Genomic DNA, 24,099 nt, shown 5'->3' on the forward strand with positions numbered 1-24,099 from the left:
CAAATTAAGCCATGAAACTTTTTAAAACTGCAAAATGTTCTGTAGAGATGTAGCACAACTGAGGAAATCATAAGAACTCACTAGAACAATATTAAAAATGATGGTCCTGAGCTTCTGACTCTTTTAACGTGAACATTCAGAATACACAACACCTTTCAATCCTTAATTTGTAATAAGTGACAAGAGGGTTACAGGACACTGAACTGGGCCTGCCTTCCTGCCTCTCATGAGTAGGAGGCACTTCTTTGCATGCATGGGGAGCTTCCCTCAGTTCCCACAGATTCCCCCTTCCTGCAAAAGCCCCTCCGACCAAAAGGAGTCATTTAGGGGGGAGGGGCAGGGGACTGGAGCAGGAAAGAGGACATGGGAAACCTGCTCCGGGTTTACAGGATCCACCCCATTGTTTTTAATTTTTGAACATTTTCCAGGGCAAGCTTTCTGCACTTGCTTATTGGGGAGAGGGGTGAATAGGCAAACAAGCATCATTCTCACTTACCAAAAGCAGATCAACATCCTCAGACTGACAGCATAAGAAAGGAGGATGCATAGTTAGCAAAAGTAGTTCTGTTACAGTGTGCTGCTTGCCTATCCTGGAAGGAGGCATCACTTCATTGCAAAATACAGCAAGCTGACTGTCTTGCAACCTAGGGACTCTGGTATAATCTCGCTATTAAAATTTGATCTGCTCTGGATAAACGGCTTGTAGTTCGCGGGGTTATTCATTCTGGAACAAAGCTCTGCATTCAGCATTCCCTATTTTCCTAATCCAACATTTGTCTCCAAGGTGAAGACAAATCTGTGCGGTTTTTAGCCCAGGTCTTTGTCTTGTCAGTCATGACTACGTCCTCCTCTACCCCAGTGGCTGCCTGCAAATATTGTAAAGTAGCACTCAGTTGCCAGAAAGCCCGCCAGTCAAAGAATGCCTTGTAAAGAATCATAAGTTTAAGGGTCTTCAGAATACATCATTTGATGGAGATACTATGTCACTCCTTAGCCTGCTAGAAGGCAGCCCCAGGAGAGATGGTATTTATTGCTCTTCGTGGAGGGGAGTGTTGCATTTATAGGGTTTTAGTTGGCGTATCAGAGCTAATTTATATGCATCAAGCTAGCAGCTAACATGAATGGTTTAACTCACTATTTTACATAATGGGGAAAACCCCCTACTCTTTGCTCTTTGCATCACTTAGATTTGCGATCAGGATCTTTTTAAAAATCAACCCTACCTTCAACTATTATGTTTCGCATGACAGAGGCACCTTTAGTGATCCTTTTGTAACAAATATGAAGTCTCTAATGTGTCTCATGCACTTTCGATGGCTCATCAGTATCTTGGTTCTGTTTAAGTATTGTTAGCATAAACTGGCAGCATTGCGTTAGCAAACTTCACTTTTTTTTAAAAAAAGGTATTTTTTCTATTTAAAGAATAATTGCTGTCTTGGATCACTGTAAAATGTGACCCTTAGTTACAGAATGGCAGCTATAAGACTTCACCTCTTTTTCATTCTATTTTTTGAGGGTGTCTAATGAAAAGATAACTGATTGTTCCTCTTCTACAATGTGAAAATTAATCTTTGGGAAGAAGTGAAAAAATGCCTCTTCAACTACCCAGAAAAGAAACTATGAAATCACAGAAAACATTGTTCTTGGAATTTAACTGAAATGGGGGTGGTTTTTTTGGGGAGGATATACAAGTGATAAGAAAAATAGCAACCTAAAATCACAGGATGAACACATCTCCCCCATAATCAGGCCAATAGTTTGTTCATGCATTTCAAGAGCATGAACAAATTGCATCTTATAATCTGCTCATTTTAGGGTAATAAATGTTTGGTCTTCTAGCAACAGGATGAGATTTGACACAACATGAAGCAGTTTCTGAGAACAGAAGTAGCCAACTGTAACCTGATTTTTTTAAGGGTGCACCTAAAAAAGTAAAAAATGAATGTATCAGATGTTTGTTTGCAAACATGTGTATTGTAAAGCTGAACTTATTAGTCAATTGCAATTGGCTGCAGCCCTGCGTAGAGCAAGCACAGAGTGGTAGGCCTGAGCTTCTGAGAAGTGTGTAAAGCAGATAATCCCAGAAGGTGTGGAAAATGTTGAGACACTGAGAAGCACATTTTTAGAAGGGCTGGTGGGGGGGTATGTGTGTGTGTGGGGGGGGTTATGAGGCTGCTGGAAAAGAACAGAGGATGAAAGAAACAATACAGGAGAATGTTGCATAAAGTTAAAGGATGGATGAATCTGTATGCATCAATGTTTTGGGTGCATAGTTCTTAGGCTTAGAAAGACTGACCAACAGTGAAAGTTAAAGGGAAAGGACACATTGCTTAGGGAACATCTAAAAATGTCAATGAACAGCATAAGAGCTTTTCTGCTATTCTACCATAATGCGTGAAGGGGACCAATTCACTATGCCATTCCTTGCATTTCAAAGGGCTTGGACAGAGGGAAGTTCCAAATGGCTTGTGTTTGTCAAATGTAGAGGTCGTTATGAGATAACACTTTACATTTCAAATCTTTTGTTTGGGAAGTTCAGGATTTACTGAGATGTCGGTGTGTGTCTTGACTAGTGGCTATTAATAAAATTGTACTCAGTGCTAAGATTGAGTTATCTAAGCCACGGGTAAAGCAATTTATAACATCTCAGACTCTTGTTCTGCAATGTTCTGGGTGCCATGGTGAAGCATCAGAGGTGGTCAGAAGTTTTCCAAAGCTGCTCTGTGCCATTTTGTCACAAAAAAGGGTGATAGACACTGGCTGGCCCAAATGTCCAGGCCAGCAAAATGTGGTGGTAGAAGCAAGCGCCACAATGCTTAGTCACGACAGACAAGCAGCATAAGTATGAGATGGCTCACAGGGTCACCCTGCAGGGCCAGCATGCAGTCTCCTGACAGGGAAGATACGTCCGTTTCCCTTCACACAAAGCCTAGAAGCAGAGAGGAAAGAAGCCACTCATGCTCCCCCTCTGGCTATTCCTATAGAACATGCAGAGTGGCTCAAAAGGAGCAACTGTGGGCAAGCAAGGGAGTCCTTTTGGTTATTTTAAATGTAGGGTTTGTGAACTTCACAGGACAGCCCCATGTTTGTCTCTTAGATAGTCATTGTAGTCCCAGCTATATTAAAATAACAGTATTTTGGGCTCATTGAAGTCATAAGTGGTTTGTTTTTTTAATGAAGTCCGATGGATTAACATATACTAAGGCAAGCTTCAACAATCTGGGGAAAAAGTGGTAAAAAGAAGAGAAGAAAGGGAAAAGGGGAAAGAGGATTGGAGAAAGATACAAGGAGAGAAAAAGTAACAGCAAAGCTATTCAGAAGACAACAGATTTTATTTGGAAAGATCTCCCAGGGCCCTGCAGTGTTAAGAACCCAATCTACTTCAAATCCCATGTACAAGGACATTGTTTGATCCCAGTGTACACACATGAAAGGCTGAGCAATTCTGTTCTTGAGCTTGTGGAGGCTCACAATGAACACCAGACAACCTTTCTACCTTTCTAGTGCCTTCTGAAGGGGGAGGAGGAAAAACCTGGAAAATATGTTACCACAGATGGCATCGTGTTCTTGCTGCCAGGTGGAATCAGCACTCGGAGATCTGGCTTACGGTTGTTCATTCCCAAATTCATGGGAGGAGGAGACTTTGCTTGCATATTCTTGTTCAAGTTCCCAGGTGAGACCAGCAGACCTGGTGAGTTTCGAGGGTTGCCATACCCGTTTCCTGTTGATGGTTACAAAGAGAGTAAAACAAAATGGTAAGTGGTGTGCAGACTGAAGATGTTTCCTAGGTTATGTAAAGCAACACTCAAATGTCATCAATACACACTCAGAAAAGTTCTCAGATGGCTTTGAGGTGAAAATTCTTTCTCAACTGTCCATATTTTGATAATGCATTGACTGAAAAAAGCAGATGGTTTTATCATTTGGCTATAGAATAAAAACACAAATAGAATGAGAACACTTAAAAGTCCACTAAAATACATAGTAGTTATTAATTAGATGGCCTATCGATAATCACCTACTGTCTCCCTACCAGTATACTAAGTGAAATTCAAGTGGATTCCTCCTTCTGTATTCCCACTCCAATCTGTCTACTTCTCAGCTATTCAGTCTTCCTGCCTTTCTTTCAATCTCTTGCCAACACGTATCCTTCCATGCCATTCCCAACATTTCCTTAGGCACACTGCTATTATTGTAAATCATTATTCCTGTATTACCATCAGTACACATGGTGTTTTATGGAGAAACATAAGACAAGAGGTAGAACCCTCCCCAGGGGATTTTACAATCACCATCTCAAAAGTGGGTGCAACAACTGAGAAAGGGGATGTGAGGGAGGGAGAAGATCAGGTTTAGGGCCCCAGCATCTCCAAAATCTTTTGAGAAGACACTTTATTTGTCTTGGCCATATCTCTCTCCAAGGCAGAAAGGGCTGCTAGGGGATTCTATGGGTTAGCCCTGGTGTCTATGTGATTCACTAATATCGATCTTGGGCCAATCACTCTGTTCCCCCTCTGCTCTACTTCATATGGTTTGAGCAAAAATAGAAAAAACCTCTGTGTGTGTGTGTGTGTGTGTGTGTGTGTGTGTGTGTAACTTCAAGATTCCTAGGAGATTGATATAAATACAATAAAATCTCATTAATTCCCATTTTACAAGCTGTGAATATAAACTTTTAATTTTTTTTTTTTTTTTAGAAATGAGTGTACATTCTTAGAATCAAAACAAACATTCTGATGACCTTGGGAAGAATTTTATTTTCCAGAAATTGGAACTTTTATGTTTTAAATATTTTATGTATTTTTAGACTGCCTTCCAACCCAAAGGTTCTCAAGGCTCATAACAGGTTAAAACATAATTTCTTAATTCAATATACATTTCAAGTCAAATTCCATATGCATTTAACATTTTACATGCTTGTAGTACGGTACCGAATATTTCACTGAATAGAGACCTAATGCTTGTTACCTAAAAGAAGCTCATCTTAGAAATACTGTGGAGAGCTGAAGAAGGAGGTGGGGGGGGGGAGAGAGAGAGAGAGAGAGAGAGAGAGAGAGGGAGAGAGAGAGAGAGAGAAGGAACAAAAGAAAGCCCTATAGAATTGGGTTGCTTTCATGGACAAACGCAAGAGGATTCTGCTTAGCCTGACTCACTTTTTTCCACTTCAGGGTTTTTGTTTTGAAACAAAGAAAAGTGCAGCAAGGCTATAATTTCCAGAAAGAAAGCTGGAGGAGGCAGAGTCTTAAATGCTGCTCCTTCTGTTCCCCTCCTCCACCTTTAGAGCCTGATCCTGAATGCTGATTTCAGCAGGCGGAGTTGGTTTGGATTTTGAAAATACCCCTTCTCTCTCATCTCTGCTGTCTTAGCTTTTCAGGCTTTACATCCTGACATTCAAGCATCTCCGTATTGTGCTAATTTGGTGCTCTCAGGAGCAGTGCCTCTCTTGTGCAACTGCAATAATGACAATGATAATGCCGGCACAGCACTGCAATTAGCACCCTCCCCAAGCACCAAAAGCTGGAACCTCCTACTCGCCCATGAATGCCACTCAGCAAAGGAAAAGCCTACCAAAAACAAGGGTGAGTGGGTGAGTTCCAGGGCATATTTGCCAGGGCAGTGGTTTCCTAGTTCTCTTCCTTGGCACTTGTGCTTTTCTGGTGGTTGCTATATCAACAATGAAATCTTAAGCATGTATACTCAGAAGTAATTGCATTGAATTCAATGGGGCTTACTTCCTAGTAAGTGCTTATGATTGTAGCCTATATGCTCTGTTTATGCTGCAAGCTCCACATTTTCAATAGGCCCCTGGAGGTGTCATTCCCTTAATAAGCCTATGGCAGAGAGAAGCCTAGTAGAATGGGGTATGTTACTCTACAAATCTGTACTGGCCTAAAAGATTTCATTGTGATATGAATTTGGCAATGGGCGTTGAAGAAACTTTCAACAAAAACCCTGTAAAATAAGTATGAAACACAATGCTGTACAATAGGTTTACTCTGTTTACTAACCATGACTCATATTATAAATGAATGCATTTAGAACTCTCCTATTCACACTTACATAATTCTTGTATTCAATAACACTGAATGCTTAACACTTGCATTCCATAACACCAGAAAAACTGAAAATATGTCACAATCCTTTGCGCAATTCTTGCCTGTGTTAATGTGGCTGGCACAGAAAAGTCCCTAGTGGATTAGGCTCTTGCACTCGTTCTGTACCTTTATGAATCAAGGTCAGTAGGGCAAGGAACTGGGTCTTTCTTACAGTTGCAATTTGTGATAAGGACTGTTGATGAGATGGTGACGGAGAAATGTATCTGTATTTTCAAAGAAATGCACATGATGCTTTACAGGGAGAACATTTGGTTTATCTGTGTGAAATCTATTCCAAATAGGTAAAGGTAAAGGTTCCCTTGCTCGAAAGCCAGTCGAATCCGACTCTAGGGTTGCGGTGCTCATCTCCGTTTCAAAGCCGAAGAGCCAGCGCTGTCCGAAGACGTTTCCGTGGTCATGTGGCCGGCATGACTAAACACCAAGGCGCACGGAACGCTGTTACCTTCCCACCGAAGTGGTACCTATTTATCTACTTGCAATTTCTTGCTTTCGAACTGCTAGGTTGGCAGGAGCTGGAACTAGAGACAGGAGCTCACCCTGTCTTGCGGCACCCGGGTCTTGAACCGCTGAACTACTGACCTTCCACAGCCTGCAGTTCAGCGTCTTAACCACTTGAGCCACCGCAGCTCCTTATTCCAAATAGTTATGTGCAAATTATTTTGGGAACTTTTAAAGAAGGATTTAAGCAGGTCCCCAACCTTGTTGAATCTGCAGCCACTTTTGAGAAATGGCAATGGATGCCATAATGACATGGCTACCACAGGGGATATCTCAATACTTGGGGGAGGGGGTGGAATCTACCATTTGCAGTAGGGTAGGTAGTTTCTGCCTGGATTTTGTGGGTGGCAATGGCTCTTTCCCCTACCAATCCCAATACCACCACCACAACCTCTCTGTCTTCCCATCACACCATGAAGCCTGTAGCAGAAATGGCAATGGGTGAAGGACAGAAAGTCAAGAGAACATGAGGAAGGGAGGGAGGGAGGGAGGAGTGCAAAAGGCAGCACAGGAAAGAACACAAAAGGAGGGAGCATGAATGGGGCAAGGGAGGTCAAAGAGAAGAAGCAATAAAGGAGTGTGCAGAAAGCATCAAGAAATAAGGTACCAAGAGTGAGCCAGGAAACACATATCTATGGCTGCCACACCAGGAATGGTGGAATTTAAGCGATATTTAAACATGAAATGAGACTTGAGTTAACATGGATTTGTATATAGGAGCTATTTGCTATTAACAGTTAGCTTATGTGTGAAAACGAAGCTCTTGTATGCAGACACCCCCTCCACAGAAGTACTATGTGTCTTGTGTGTCGATCGACAGATATAGATATTCTACCAATGTCTACAAATTCCAACTTGTTATTTGAGGGAAAGGAAACAACTGGGGGAGGGGGAGGGGAGAGACATTCTTTCCACAAATGACTTACATCAAATCAAAGCAATTTATTTAATACAAAAAAAATTAACAGCAGGATTGCCTTCCCATCATTTAGAAAATGTGCCACTTCAAAACACCAATCACATAACTCTGTACGTATTTACCTACTAATGTAAAATATTTTGAAACGTGATGACATTTTCCTGCATTTGTATTTTTAGAACATCAAATTATTTTAAAGAGTGACTGCAATCTTTTCCTTACCAGTGGATTTCTGCTGTTCTTGGCACATTGTGCCAGCTAGCAATTTGGAGCCATATAATGACTGTTTCTCCTTCCAGCCACCAAATTGTTATGCTTTTGGCAGAATATGGATCCCAGAATGCAAGACTGTAGACCCTTAACCAATGATATACAAACCCATCATTTGAAAATCAATGATGAATACATGCATGGGGCCTGCAGCTAAGGAGAGCCTGCATTTAATCTAGATGCTCAAACCGCATCCTCCTCTATGCGCTGAAAGCATTGGTCTCTACTGAGGCACCTTTACTTAAATGCACGGAAGAAGGTCTCTGTTAAATTCAGATGCAAAACAACCCAGGAAAACCCAGCAGCAGCAAAATTGCTACAGCCCTTCTAATATAGAGATTAAACCTTTCTTTAGCCTATATTTTAAAATTACACTTCGCCTGGACAGTTATCAATTTAAATGTGACTGTGTGCAGAATGTTACATTCCACAAGCCACTAGAAAGCACAAAAATTATATGCCATGTACGAATGGATTTCCTGATTATAAATTAGGAGAAAACGAAGAACAGATGGAATCTAGGGCCAGTTTGCTTTACATTTTTATTTGATTAAGAGCTGTATTTTTGCTGAATGAAATATATTCAATGTTACGGGTATCACTTGGGCTGCCTAATGACAATAAAAACAGCAGAGGTACAAGCTTGCAAAGGGCATGTGCCAGAAGGTGTAAATTTATAGCACTTCTCCATCACGGAGCTTGAACAGCATACTGTTTCTTTCCCAGACCCTTACAAGAACTTGCTTTTTGCTTTATTGATTTTATCAAGCAAATGGTGTCCACAAAAAGTTTTATTTCTTGCTGAGTATAGCACTGGAAGAAATCACCCACACAACCCAGAATGCCCGAGGAGCCGTTTGTATGAACCAAGGATGCTGCAGAAAGAGAAACGGAATTGAAGTCAACTTGTATGACAGCATATCAAGGGGGAAACTGGAGCTTTGCCACATTAGCTGAAGCTCTTGCTACGGAGCAGTGGTGCTTCCCTGGAGCCAGATTAATGGTGTGTAAGGAAAGTATTTTTCATGTTGGAGAAGCCCCTCACATAGGTAGAGTTGAGCTCTAGCTCCCCTGTATATGTTCAGTTTGGACCAGGGACACTCCCTCTGCACCAGCCAATGATTTGACCAGCAATTGTTTCCCAAGATAACCTATTCACAGACATTACTGTAATTAGATTTTATATCATAGATGAATCTAGATCATAGAAGGACAACTCACAGGGTTGTACCATGGCTAAAAAGGGTATTATCTCCAGGGCTATCTCCCTAATCCTGTTGAAACAGAGATTGCAAATGCAATAAATGTATAAATAAAGTTATGGAAATGATGTTGAGTTATATTATATCATTTATTTTATTTTGAACATTTCTATGCCACCTTTTTACTCAAACAGGGTTCCCAAGGTGACAAACATCAAAACATGACAAAATCTCAACATTAAAACAACATTTGAAATAAAATACATGTAAAATAAATAATTAAATAAAAGCACAAATATACAAACACACATAACACAATAGCGGAGGAAGGCCAATAATTGTTACTGGGTGTATGCCAAACAAAACAAAAAAGTCTTCATCCACCGTCAGAAGACAACAATAGAGGGACAGATGAATGACCCTGGGAAGGGAGTTTCAAAGTTTTGGTACCACAACCAAGAAGGCCCTCTTTTGGGTTGCCACCCATCTAGCCTCAGATGGTGGGGCTACCCGAAGCAGGACCTCCAAAGATGTTCAGAGTGGAAGGTAGGTGCATATGGGAGAAGCTCTATGGGGATTTAAAGGTTAATACTGGCACCTTGAATTGAGCCTGGAAGAAACTGGGAACCAGTATGGATGGAGCAAGACTGAAGTGATGTGGTCCCTACGACAGACTCCAGACAATGTTCTGGCAGCAGAACTCTGTACCAACTGTATCTTCTGGACAGTCTTCAAGGGCAGCTCCATGTAGAGTACACTGCAGTAATCTAATCTAGATGCCACCACAGTAGCAAGAACTTTCCTGCCCATGCAGGGCCACAGCTGGCTCACCAGCACTAGTTAGTGAAAGTCATTCCTGGACACTGCTGCCACCTGTTTATCCAACAGGAGGCCCAAGTCCAGCAGTACCCCCAAGCGATGAACCTGCTCCTTTACTGGGAGTGCAACCTCATCCAGAACATGAGAATTCCTAGGTTAAATCTTCCTTCCACTAGTAGCACTTCTATTTTATTGGGATTAAGGTTTCTATTTATTAGCCCTCATTCATCTCAAAACTGCCTCCAGGCACCAGTTCACAGTTTTCACAGCCTCTCTGGGATCTACTGGAAGTGCTAGAGAGAGCTGTCATCCACATATCAGTGGCAACTCAGTCCAGATCTCTAGATAACCAATCTCAGAGGCTTTACATAGATGTTTAGGCATGGGAGACAAGAGAAAACCTTGTGGGATCCTGTAAACCAAAGGCCAAAGGGTGGGGCACCAGCACCACACTCTAAAACCTACTTCTGAGACAGGGCAAAAGCCACTGCAGAACAGTGCCTCCCAGTTATAAACCTGGAAGGCAATCCAGAAGGACACCATGACCGATGGTATCAAATGTCACCAAGAGGTCCAGGAGAATTAACACAGTTGAACACCTCCCGCCCCGCCCCCCGCACATCTCCCAGCACAAGTCATCCTCCAGGGCAACCAAGGCTATTTCAATTATGAAACCAGGCTGGATATTCTGCTTGCCAGCCCACTCAGTGGGGGTGGGATATCACCTGCCTCCAGCATTCTGACCAGTGGCAATAGAAGAAAATGGAAGTTGAACCTTCAGCATGACATCACTTCTCAGTTTTCCAAGAAGTTACACCATGTCATCAGCCTGATGGCTGTCCCCCTCCATGTCCCAGCCCCCACCGTTCTGCTGCTGTTTGCCAGGGCATGTTCCACAGGGGCAAGATCTTTCCCACTCAGGAAGGGCCACAGCTGGATCACCAGTCATAGCTGATGAAAGGCACCCCCGGCCACCACGGACACTTGTTTATCCAACAGGAGGCCCAAGTCCAGCAGTGCCTGGCAACCCAAAATAACATAGACAGCTATGAGGAAATGAGAAGTCAGACAGGTGAAGAAGTAATCCAAAAGTATTTCCTTTAATATTTATTTGTTTTGCATCTAAGCACAGAAGCATATTGCTATTTTTTTAAGTCCAACCTTATACTGACTTGTCCGGTCCACAGGCCTTTAGGACCAAGATCACCTTTGCATCAAAATTCAGGTCCATTTGAGAGAAGAGTAACTTTTGTCTGAGCTTTTTTCTATGCTCTGAGTTATTAATTTGTAAAATGTATATCCCATCTTTCCTGAGATCTGCTCAAGGAGGCTCACAAAATTAAAAAAATAAAGAATAGCATAAAATTATCCATAGTAAATAGTCATTAAAAACGTCATAAAAACCAGATCATAAAACAGCCTCAATGCAGATTAATAAAACAGTCCACAGGCTATAAGCAGATCATAAAAACAACTTTAAAAGTTGGAACCCCTAAGTAAAAAAAACACGTTCTGGATTGGTGCCTAAGAGAAAGGTGCCAGACAAGCCTCAAGGGGGTGAGCATTCCAAAGGCAAAGCATCACCCCTGAAAAAAGGCCTCCTGTTTGGTTGCCACCTGCCTCTTCTCTGCCAGCTGGGGGCCCAGAGAGCAGGGCTTGAGAAGATGATCTTAACTGGTAGACTGGATTGTACATAAGGAGGTGAACTCACATGGTGTGGGTGAGAAGCATAATTGTGTGACTAGAAGAGAAGGGACACAGAAATTCATCCACAAGTACTGTTTTCTATTTACAAACATGAGTCAAATAAGCATTTGGAAATGTGCAAATGATTGCAAATCTCTATTTGGAGTTTCAGTTTCCATGACCATAATATCCAATTTTTTCTATAAAAATTCCACACAAATTCATGTTTGTGTATATAAATTCTTTAAAAGAAATTTGTTTTAGCTTTAGCAGTGATAGCTATAGGTTGGACACTGGGAAGGTTGGGAACAATACTTATGGCCAAACTTTTAGAGTCCCCTCCATCGTGACTTAATGCAATGGAAGGAGTTAAAAGTAGAGAAAGAACTTCCAGTTTTGGCGTTCACCATGGCGGCTGCTTTTCTCCAGTCCTCTGGGAAATGGCTGCCAGAGCCTGCGGCTGGGAGGGGGCATGACTGTCTGCGCCACCCCTGGAGCCCTTGCGAAGGGCTCGTAGCCATGGGGCACTAGAGCGAGCTCTTCCTCTGGCAATCCTGCTGGCGAAGGGAGGCTACTGCTTGCCCCGAAGGTCCCACCACGGAGCGTCCCGTATGGGAAGGAGAAATCGCACACCGGAGCAAGCGTTTGGTGGTCAAGCAAAATCAAATGGAAAGCGGAATTAATGTTGAACTGTGAGTTGGAGTTAAAGCAAGAACCACCGAAAATTTAAGTTGAAACCTACCCTTAAAAAGCGAGGGGGGATGGGGGACTATCCCCTGATAAGAAAAGCCAAGCGACTTTGTGCTATAACGTTAAGGGGGGCAAACCAATGAAGCAAAACAGACTGAAATAAAAGGCATGTAAGAACTTACCAATTGGTTTAAAGAGTATTAGAGACTGTGATAACTTTTAGAAAAAGTAACTAATCTCTAAAAATGGCGCCCACAAGGAAGGGTGAGAAAGAAAAACAAGTTAAACCAAAACTTCTTTCCGGAACTACTGGTCCAGCGAGTCCTGCTCCTAGATAGGAAGCAACTACAGAGCTTCAAAAAGTAAAAGAAGTGGGGACTTCCGGTTGATGGCGGTACACTCACAGACTCACTTCCCGGACCTCCCGGGAATGTCTCCGTGCTCTGGCGGACGGAGGGGGTGAGCAGGCTCGTAACCCCCCCAGGAGCCCGGGGAAGGGCACCTGGCCAAGGAGCTTTGAGGGGGTAGCCTCTTCTCTGGCCGAATGCCAGGGAATCGAGGCTCCCCCTTGCTCCAGTGGTCCGTCCAGCCGAGAGACCTGATGGTACAAGTGAAGCTAGCCAGATCAAGTTCAGGAGATCAGGCGTTTGAAATGATGAATGAAGAGGGGTCGGAAGACCAACTATGAACGTGAGTCAAATGAGAACTGATTTTTAAACAAAAAGACACTCCTTACCCGAAGCGGCGAAACGGCAGAAGCGAGTGGTGGGAGGGACGCCTCCCATGTCCATAAATCGTTGAGCGAAAGAGGAGGGAGTGGAAGAATAAACAAGAAATTGCCCAGAAGTACTCATTCATCGAGCTATACACATAAGCGTATATTCAGAGACTTTAAAATTTATTGCGAAAGCAAACAAATGAGAAAAAGATGGTGGGGAAGAGGGACAGAGACAAAGAGAAACTTTTAAAAGCGAAACTAGAGTCCCCGAAGGTGCCGGAAACGACCAGTGAGACGACGAAGGCGATGACAGAGGTCATGCACCCTCTGCTGGAACAGCTCAATGTCTTTAAAGAACAGATGTCCGTGGTAACAGCAAATATTACTGTACAACAAAAGCAGCTGCAAGTTGTGACAACAAGCATTACTGCTCAACAAACGCAAATAACGGATTTGATTCAAGTAATGAAGCAGGATGCTGAGAAAGTAAAGGAAATGGCTGAGACAACGCAGATAGTGAGGAAAAAAGTGCAAAAATTGGAAAAGAAAACTGTATCTTTGGAAGATCAGATGCTGCAAGTGCAAATGGATAAGGCCAATATGGTCCTGCGCTTCCAGGGGGTGCCAAAGAAGAGAGACTCTTAAAGAACTTATGAGTGAGCTACTTGCCCCAGTAGCAGATATAAAGGCGGGCTTGCTACTCAACGACATGGATGTGGCCTACAGGTCATATTCAGGATACATAAAGAAAAATAATCTGCCTGGGGAAATTGTAGTAAGATTCTCGAAGAGGCACGTCAGAGATGCTATCCTGAAAGCAGTTGCTGCGACACCCCTGAAGGTGGGGGAAAATGCTGTCAGAACGCTAAAGGATACTCCATTTGAAGTAAGACAACGCAGAAAGAAATACAAAGAACTTGTGTTTTTCCTCCAAACAAACTCAATTGGATATAAATGGCTGTTTCCAGAAGGAGTAATATTCAAGATCAAGGAGAAGAAGGTCAAGATTGACTCTGTTCTTAAAGCTCAAGAGTTTCTAAAGGAGCAGCTGGGAAGGAAAGAAGTGGATGCCAACACCAAAAAACTTAAAAAAACAACTGCAGGCAATGGAAAAAAAGAATTTGATGAAAGAGTCCCAATTGCTACAGTTGCAAATGGAAAGAGCAAACTATGTCTTAAGGTTTCAAGGTGTGCCTGAAGACAAAACTGAGAATCTAAAACAGACTATGTGTGATGCATTGGGCCCTATGGCAGATATAAAAATGGATTCACTACAAAGCGAAATAGATATGATTTACAGATCATATCCAGAATTTATAAGAAAAAATAATCTGCCTGGGGAAGTGATTGTAAGATTTTCGAGAAGAGATCAAATTCTCAAAGTGGCAAGTGGATCTACCTTGAAAATCAAAGACAGATAAGTAAAAGTGTTAAAGGACATCCCATTTCAAATCAGAAGGAAGAGGAGGAAATACAGGGACCTGGTGTTATTTATAAAAAAGCAAAACATCCCGTACAGATGGTTGGTACCCAAAGGCACAATCTTCAAATTTATGGATAAGAAAGAAAAAATTGACTCTGTTGAAAAGGCACAAGAATTTTTGCATCTTCACAGTCGTCCATCAGGAGAGGGAGAACCCGAGAAAGAAGACAGCACTAAAGAAAGCGAAGAAGAAGAAGTAGCAACAGACTCAGATGAGGATCCAGACTCTGTTAGGGGCGGTTGCCCCAAAGACAAGCTATCATTTGAGAAAACAAAAGCTTTAAAAAAATGATGTTATTACACTCTGAAATCTCTAACAATGTATTATATATTGCTTTTTAAAAGAAGTCAAAAGTAGAGGTGTTTAAAGTTACTTTATAAGCAAAAAATATATATAGCTTATTAGATGACTACAGTCAATGAACTTTAAACAGAACTTTGATTTTAAAGCTAACTTTGATAAGCAATATGTATGATCACCATCTCTTGGGTTTTTAGTGGGTTTTCTTTACTTTCTCCCATAGAATGTAGATCCCTTCCCTATTTTTGTTGTAGTTTTAATAGTGTGTGGTATTTAGAAATGCAAATTAAAAAAAATCCCCGACCGGGGGGGGGGGCACAAAAAAAAAAAGAAAGTAGAGAAAGAGAACGAAGGAGAACTCACTACTGATTTTGCTTGAGGGCTTTTGCATTCCAGTGTGATGCATTAGAAGGCGGACTTCATCAGCACACTGGAACTCTTAAGTCCTAATTTTAGGGATGACATGGTCTTAGGCTCTATGTTTTTTAGAAGGTGGCCATACAGAAAATGGTCCTTTGGAAAAACCAGGCTATTCTCATAATTTTCATTGAGTAATAATGAGTAACATTTGGGTCTACCGATATAACAGAATATACAGTTCGCCATTGGTTAGCAATCACAATACATCACAGCATCTAAGATAATGCAGAATCTGAACCTAAAATGCAGCTTCATTTTTTCTTCCAAGAAGCTCACGTTATACCTGTTAAGCATTTCATAGTACATTACTTTGGCTGAGTGCAAATGGCCGAGGAAAACCCAAGTGGAAACATGCTCACCCAGAAGAAGAAAATCTTTACAGCAATATCTGATTCCCACATTATTGCACTAATGGTCTTTCCCTGCTGACTTTAGAGAGCAAAGACCATGGGAGTAATGGTGTAAAAGAAATATTTACTTTAAAGAGAAATAATTTTGTGGGATTTATATTCAATCACAACTTCTGCTGAGCTAAAAAATGCAAAATGATATGTTCTCTGTTTATTAATTCTGTTTTTATCTTCCTCTTTAGTTCAAAGATGCATTTTAGCCTCATACCATCTCTGAGAAGAAAGTCAGGCAGACCGGTAAGAACTAGCTCAAAAGGTGCCTGGAGAGATCTTCAGCCATGCAGTATCTGAACGTAGGATTTTCACATTTAGACCCAACACTCTGGCTATTGCATCTCACCTGGAACAGGCTGTCTTTTCCGTTACAGGCTGTCTTTTCTATAACATCTGCAGAACATTCATGCCTCTAAAAATGTAGTAAATATTCTCCAGGAAGCAATTAGTGACCGAAGCTTGTAGGATAATGGTTATAGTATATTTTCAGATATGCCCTTCAGAAATACCAGAAATGAAACTGACTTTTTGTGGAAACATGAGGATCCATCGTTTGTTCAAAAGATCCTCCATTAGTGAGCATGTGAACAACCCCTTTGCATGGGAATGTTGACCGTCCTATCTAAATAAAAGGAATGGTGGTGATCCATCTGCAGCAATGGGCTACTGGGCACACTTATTAAGTGCATCCAATCCTTTCAAGCTCCGTGACAAATGCTGTCATCATGTCTCTGTCATTATGTCTATACCATCCATCTCCCTGTTCAGCAAACAGCGTAATTTCAGGGTTAGTGTGAACAGAGTAGCTTGCACAAAGGAATGAAAATGTTGGCACAGGAAATGCATCATTATATGTGCCTTATTTTTGCAGTGAGAGAGTACAGAAGTGTCTAAAACAAATTATACTATCCATCATACATTAAATGCAGAATCAGGACTCTTGCTTGGTTTTTGTTTTCCCAGACTGGCTGTTGTGGTCAATATTGTCATCCGTTTTGCAATACTTGTGCATAGGTTATGCAGTTTATGTTGTTTGATAGTTTCTTAATGGTATCTGATTTAGGGAAATTCACGAATATATTGCTGTGATGCAGGAAAACATGATGTTTCCTATATCTCCGCCACTAATTGTATTGATTTATTTATTTCCACTTCAGCAAGAGAATTTTGAACTATGCCTATCACATTATCTTGTTGACCATGGAGTTGACCCCCCCAACTCCTCAGCAACTGCATTTGAATTAATTTAAAAAGCCACTTAGAAGTATTACATGTTGATATCCACATTTGATCCCCCCCCCCCACTTGTCATTTAAAAAGGCTTCAAACATCAACTGACTGAACATTATAGTTCTACAGTAAGGGATTGTAGTTTTACTGCATGATTAGGCTTTGCAGTTAAGTGTTGGAAGTCTGATTGGAAGATGACACTTCCCGTTAGGTACTTTCAAAAAAGAAGGGATGGCGTGACATGGATTTTGGGGTGTGCATGTTGCTTGTGCTCTTTCTGCACAGCTTATGCACCACCCACAATTCCTGTATCTATTGTACGGCCGGTAATGGATCTATGGAAGTGAACTGGGAACACGAAACAAATCTTGTATAGATATGTTTTAAATGCTGTTGTTGGGGAAAAGATGCTCAGGCGAGAAACACCAATATGCATTTGAACTTGTGCACAAAGAAGCACGAATTATTCATACTGAAATGTGCTCACTATTTATTACTTCAGTTTCATGTTGTGGTGTTTAGATCCACCATCAGTCCTACTTGATTTTCATAATCAAGGACAATTTGTTGAAACCACCCAGTCAAAGGGCTGCAAAGTCATCTCTTATAATTCTTTACCACCACCCCAGTGTTCCCTCTAAGCTGAGTTAGTGTGAGCTAGCTCACAACTTTCTTACCTCCAGCTCACATGTTTTTGTCTTAGCTCAGGAAGAATGGCTCCAGAGCAAACTGATTTATGTAGTAGCCGAATCGCTCGCTCACAACTTTAACACCGATAGCTCATAAAGTAGAATTTTCACTCACAAGACTTCACAGCTTAGAGGGAACATTGACCGCCACCACCATTATCTCCCCAGAAAAGTACATCACATTATCAGTCTGATCTAATGGGTCTGATAAAACCACCACTATATGTTTCTGGCACTTGCTAGTTCATTCCTACCACCCTGAAAACATACCACCTCTCACCATTGTTTACAACGGTAACCCAAAATAAAAAATTATAACAAATTCAAGTGACCATAATTAAAATTAGTTAACACAAATAAAGAGCCACATTTAGAATAACACTGATGCGTTATTCCGAAACCACAAAGCAACAGTCACATGAAAGCCTTCCCTCAAGAATGTATTTGCATGCCTTGGGCCCTTGAAAGTGGGTCTATGCAATTGAATGGGAAATACTCTTGTAAAACGTTGAGATCTGGGATGTAAAAATACTCCATTTTACACACAACAGAAACAGGATGTTTAGAAACCCAAGAGGCCTATAGCCACGCAGACCTCTCTTCTCTGCTCATGCTGAATCCCAGTTTTCTACCAGTGTCCTCCCTTTCTGCCAAACTTCTGCACTATGTCCTATTTCAACCTGCTTTTCCTAGTCTCTTTTCTCCATAAAACTTCCTTTTCCAGTCCTTTCTTGGTCCATTGCTCTCTGCTCAGGATCCTTCTGTCTGCCATGCAGCTAAAAAGAAACCTTTAGTGCATTACAATAGAGATGTTTAACTATATAAGTTCAAAAGAGTACAAAGACCATAATTCAATCAATATAATGACAGTGGGTTGGGGAGCAATTACTCTATCATTAGATTTTGACACTACTTTCTAAACGTAATTTTTTTTCTTTCACTGGTCACCAGTGCAGACAGTCTATGCTCTTATGGGCTTAGATCCAGCAAAGCAATTACACAGGTGATTAATCCATATCTGATCTGCACTGTGGGCACACCCCCCCCCATCAACAGATGCAATCTGTATGCAGCTAGCAAGCTACATTCCCTTTTAAAAATGTTCTCTGCCCTTGAGTGTTAAATCAAACAAGTGAGCAAAAATGCTTACTTGACAGGGGAAAACACCTTACTGGAAAATATCACCCTTTTGGAAAGTATCAAGGGAAGTACATTGCAAATCTGTAGGTCATTGCCTTGCACTTACCCCCGTTTGATTGCTTGAAAGCCGCCTTCTTTTTTTGGCTATAGAGGGCTATTCGTTTACTTCTATCAGTGGCTGGAAATCAATTGCCTTTTGAGACAAAATATTCTTTTTCTTTTTCAAAATATGAGTTGGGGGTGAAGGTTAACTTCAAATACATCATGACCTTAGAATATGAATACTGTGTCTCCCCTTTTCCAAGAAATTTTAGTGGAAGCCTTTAGGCTGTTGTTGCTATGTTGCTGCTCTCACGGAATAAGACACTGAGGGAATCTTGACATGGCTGAACTTGGTTCTGAATTCCACGAAAGCTATGTCTCATGCTTGTAGCAAAAGTATATTCAAAATGAGATGACAACTAGATTGTAGAATGGAGAAGATATTTTCACACTACAAAAACTTGAGCCAAACTTTCCAGGGGTCTACCATCCAGTAGCAGCACTTACAATGCGTTAAGAGAGACAGTGCCTTGAAATCACTTCCTTGAAATCACTTGAAATCACAGGATTTGATGACTGTATTTATGCTTGCCCACAGAGACTGATGGATCCTGATGATTTCCAGAATGCTTTGCAGGATTTATCTGGGCCTGCTGGCAGTTCCCTCAGTGAGCAGACTGAAATTTGGAATACAGGTCTTCAGGAAGATTTGGATTGGATTGCTCTCTGACACACTCAGGTCTCTGTGGCTCCTTGGTATAATGATAGCCTAAGGGACCATATGAGGTTACTCAGACACCTTGAGAGAAATCGTTGATGAACCAGGGACAAAGCTGTGAGAACCCATTGTAGACCCCAAATGAAGTCCTATGTTAACTGCATAGACTCTAATCTGGGAGAACCGGGTTTGATTCCCCACTCCTCCACTTACACCTGCTGGATGACCTCGGGCAAGCCATAGTTCTGGCACAGCTGTTCTAGAAAAAGAGCAGTTTCTGTAACAGCTCTCTCAGCCCCACCTACCTCACAGGGTGTCTGTTGTGGGGAAGGGAAAGGAGTTTGTAAGCCGCTCTGAGACTCCTTTGGGTAGTGAAGGGCGGGGTATAAATTCAATCTCTTCTTCTCTTCTTCTTCTACTCTGTAAAACGCCTGCTAATATAACATCAAGGAACAGCCACTATGGCTGTTCGAGACCCACCGCGGCCAGGGTGAGCTCCCGGCCCTAGTCCCAGCTCCCACTCACCCAGCGGTTCGAAAGCTTCAAAAATAGCAAGTAGATAAATTGGGTACCTGCCCCTAGGTGGCAGGGGGCACCCTCCTCCTTGGGAGGTGTGCAGCAGGAGCATCGGCGGTGGAATGGTGGAACAGTGCGGTGAGCAAGCAGCCTGGCGACCCAAGTGAGCAATGGAGTCTGGTGAGGGCGGAGTCGTGGGGGCACGGTGACGTGACGGTGCGGCGGAGCCAGTAAGGACGTGAGACGGAGCTGTGGCTGGAAGCCGCTGGATTGAAAGACCTGTCCCAAAAAGGCACCGGGAGGCAGAACACCGACACCCAAAGCCCGCGTGGAAGGAGCCGAAGAACAACTAGCCCTGCTGCCTGGGTGCCAGTAGGCTGTCACCCCCCCCTATAAGAATGTGGCCCTAGTTAGGAGTTTGAAATTGTGTGTAAACCGCTCAGAGACCCTTCGGGGTCAGAGCGGTATATAAATTGAATGTAAAATTAAAAAATTCTAATGTAATTTGAATGGAAATCATTTTGTCTCTGTTGTACTACATGGTTGTATATTCCAGATTCTCAAACTTAGGGGGGGGGGATAAATATGACATTTCCTCCTAATAGTGAAGAACAGCTTGTGTTTACTAAATTGTAAATTATCTCACATTTAAAAGGTACTATGCTCCTCCTCCAATATTCTCAAAAGTTTGGTGATAAACAAATACCTTTTCCTTTAATTAACTGTTTAATTAATTAAAAGCCAGATGCTTGGTCTACTAATTTATTTCAATAAATACTAAATGTATGAATTTAAGTCCGTTAATAATGTTGTGATTTTAGACACGATGGGGAATGGAGGGAAGATGAATTACGACTGAGAACTGGAACGAGCTGCCACTGGAAGTTTTCTTTCAAGTATCCAATGGCTCATATACTAAATAGAGACTGACTTTATTTAGTAATAATAAAGGGAGCGAGATTAGAATTAAAGTGGAACAGAACCATTGGACCCACAGATTTTAAATCCCAAAATTGTATTTCCTATACTCCATTTTAAATACGTAAGTGACAGAGCAATCCTAAGGGAGGGTGGCTGAAAGCGCTCATGGAACCAACTGACCTCTACGTTGGTGTATGTCTGATATACACCCGTGTAAGGGTCAGTTACAATGGTGCAGGCCTCCAGCAGCACTCTATTGTTTGTGGGCACCAGTGGTGGACTGTGGCAGCCGCCAGTCAGCATAACTGAGCCATAGGCTCCTGAGCTGGCGTGGTAGTGGGTGAGTTTGGGGCATGGCCAGAGTTAGTTGGCTCCCTGAGCCCTTTCGGCTGTTACCTCCCCAGAGGTACCTGTGCTGAATTCTCTCTCTGGAAAACTCAGAGGGACCCGGCAGCCCAAGAGTCGGTAAGACCAGGGTCCCACACCTCACATTGGTCTGGCATAGGCAGGCAACAGGGAGCCAGAAGAGACTCCACTCTGAACCAGCCAAGCTAGATCAGTAGAAGGAGCACATACACAGGACCTCATGATCAGCCAATAATTAACAAATATCTTCATCAATGTACTCATCTTCTCTGACCTGGGCACTAATCTGGGTAAGCTGAACTGTCTCCTCGAAGTAATCTCCAGAGTCTAGCACCCTTTCCCCAACCAACATCGAGCCAATGACATGTAGAAAGACAAACACTGGTGAAACCAAGGATCCTGCACATCCTCAATTTTAATCTGGCTACTCATTACACCCTGGGCCAGCCCACCCCTGGCCCTCCAAACCACATTTAAACTGGCACTCTGTACCTTAATTTTTGTACAGTTCTTGGGGCCCATAAGAGTGTGCCCTCAGACTCTGTCTGAGCCTGTGAAATCAACCTCTGGTCAGCCTTGTCCTCCTCCTTCCATGTGGATTCCAGATTTCAGGATCAGGTGAATATTACCCTATCTAAAATCAACCCCCCTCTTGTCACTATCGATCACTTCTCTATTTCCTAGCTCTGTGTGTGTTGATCTGTTATTATTTTTGCATGAGTGAGTAGTGTGAGCTTTGCATTTATTTACAATAAAAACTCAATTTATTCAATCAAAAAGGCTCTTCCTTCCACTAGTATCTCTTGCAATTTGACCCTTGTATACATAGAGTATAAAGAACCCTTATACCCGTGTACTGCCCCAGACAATCTATGTAACATGGCCTGGGAATGCCCCCTCCTTGAGGTGGAAAGTTACGCCAACAAAAAACGTGGCTTAGCCCAAAATCAAGTCATCTCCCACTGTAATGGTCTTGCCAATTAGGCTTGGAAGAATTCAAGATGCCAACTACAGGTTTGGCCAATCATCTCCCTTGTCACAGTGGCCAAGCACCGTCCCTGGCACCCAATAGAGCCTCCCCCCTCCTACAAATACTTCCAGTGGGACGTCTTACAGCTCAGTAGTTAGGACATGTTGTTAGAGAATAAGCCTGATATTTGCTTTATGAACTATATATTGCTACACACAATGGACTGTGCACATACACATAGGCTCAGAAAGCTGTACACTTTAGGTCACCCGTTGTGATGCCACACATAGAAGGTGCCTGCACATACCTTATATATAAATAAGGTTTCGGCTACACAGTTGCCCAGCCTGGTGAAGAAGCACAAACCTCCATTATTGTGGAGCAATGAAAACAACAACTCTAGGAAGAGACAGCCCCCATGATGGAGCCGCTTGTAGTCACTACTGCCCATCACTTGCTTTGTTCCTGAGATGGAATTTCCTGCCATATGGACATTTGGTTATCAATGGAATGGCCAGCTTCATCAGCACTACTGAAGCATCCTGACACCTGAATTTCACACCTGTCCAGATGCCATACTTCAAGTAAGGTTTTAGGTTACAATACTGACCACCCCTTTTAGGTAACCTCCCCTTCCCACATGCAACCAATAGGATTGTTTTTGGGACAGACTAACAGGTAGGTGGGTCAAGAGGTTGGCCCAGTTACCACCCATCCCTTGGACCCCCTATAAAAGGGGAGAACCAGTCACCTGGCCCCTCCTACCTGATCAGACAGCATCTCCCCCGCAACAACCCCTGTCTGCTTTTACTCCTCTTAAGTCCCACTTGCTATCCCCAACCCTTGCCTCTACTTTGATCTCTTGATCTGCAGTCAAGAGACCCACACCTTCTGGCTGGTTCTGGTCGTGTGTTAATTCCTTAGTTTTCCATTTCTTCCCTCTATTCTTAATTGGAACAACCAAGCTGCAAGACAGATAAGTATCGCCCACCATCACCCCTACCTGCTAATGCAACCGTGCTTAATTGCTACTGTAATTATTAGAAACTTGATTGAATGTGTGAGTGCATCAGTATTGTTTGTATGAGATATATTTCTAAGTAAAAGACATCTATTTTAACTACAACAGCCTTGAATCTTTTACTGGTAACCCTTGGTGGGAACAGGACCTTGGTATAAACTGGCAAGAACCCATTTATAAATTGCCAATTGCTGTAAATAAAGCAATTCGGCTAACAATGTGGCAAGGGACTCTGTCTCAGACCTCCCTGCTATGCGGACTTAGAGCAAGCAGCGAGGTGGTGGCAGAAGCACAGAGAGGGCACTTCGCACTACATGGTGAGCACTTGGCACTGACACCCATGGAGGTGAGCAAAGTCCATCCTCTGTGACTGACCTCTTCCATTTCAGAACCCTTATAGGGTACCCCACCTTTGGAGGCTCAACACACAGGGGCACTGACAGGTAAACAAGGGCAAGGATCCCAACCTGCTCCGCCACTCCCCTCGCTTGAGCCTGGGTGCTGTGACAGCATCTCCTGCACTCAAGCCCAGCATTGTGTTACATAAGAACATAAGAGAAGCCAATGTTGGATCAGGCCAATGGCCCATCTAGTCCAACACTCTGTCACACAGTGGCCAAAAATACCAGGTGCCATCAGGAGGTCCAGTAGTGGGGCCAGGACACTAGAAGCCCTCCCACTGTTGCCCCCCCCCCCAAGCACCAAGAATACAGTGCATCACTTGCCCCAGACTGAGAGTTCCTATCTATACCTTGTGGCTAATAGCCACTGATGGAGCTCTGCTCCATATGTTTATCCAATTCCCACTTGAAGCCATCCATGCTTGTAGCCACCACCACCTCCTGTGGCAGTGAATTCCATGCGTTAATCACTCTTTGGGTGAAGAAGTACTTCCTTTTATCTGTTCTAACCTGACTGCTCAGCAATTTCTTGTATTGTGAGAAAGGGAGAAAAGTACTT

The 24,099-nt window shown here is 42.6% G+C and overlaps 1 protein-coding gene across 9 annotated transcripts in view; it reads right to left on the reverse strand.

Annotated features, from left to right (window-relative positions):
- MEF2C (myocyte enhancer factor 2C) overlaps positions 1-24,099 on the reverse strand; it is a 242,606-nt gene that overhangs the window by 19,855 nt on the left and 198,652 nt on the right. For all 9 annotated transcript variants that reach the window (XM_015418724.1, XM_015418725.1, XM_015418718.1 and 6 more), the window contains one exon: positions 3,549-3,721. In XM_015418724.1, coding sequence (XP_015274210.1) covers positions 3,549-3,721 — 173 coding nt within the window. The remainder of the gene's footprint in view (positions 1-3,548; positions 3,722-24,099) is intronic.

This window comes from Gekko japonicus, unplaced genomic scaffold (assembly GCF_001447785.1).
Source record: "Gekko japonicus isolate JY-2015 unplaced genomic scaffold, Gekko_japonicus_V1.1 scaffold788, whole genome shotgun sequence".
NCBI classification, from domain to species: domain Eukaryota; kingdom Metazoa; phylum Chordata; class Lepidosauria; order Squamata; family Gekkonidae; genus Gekko; species Gekko japonicus.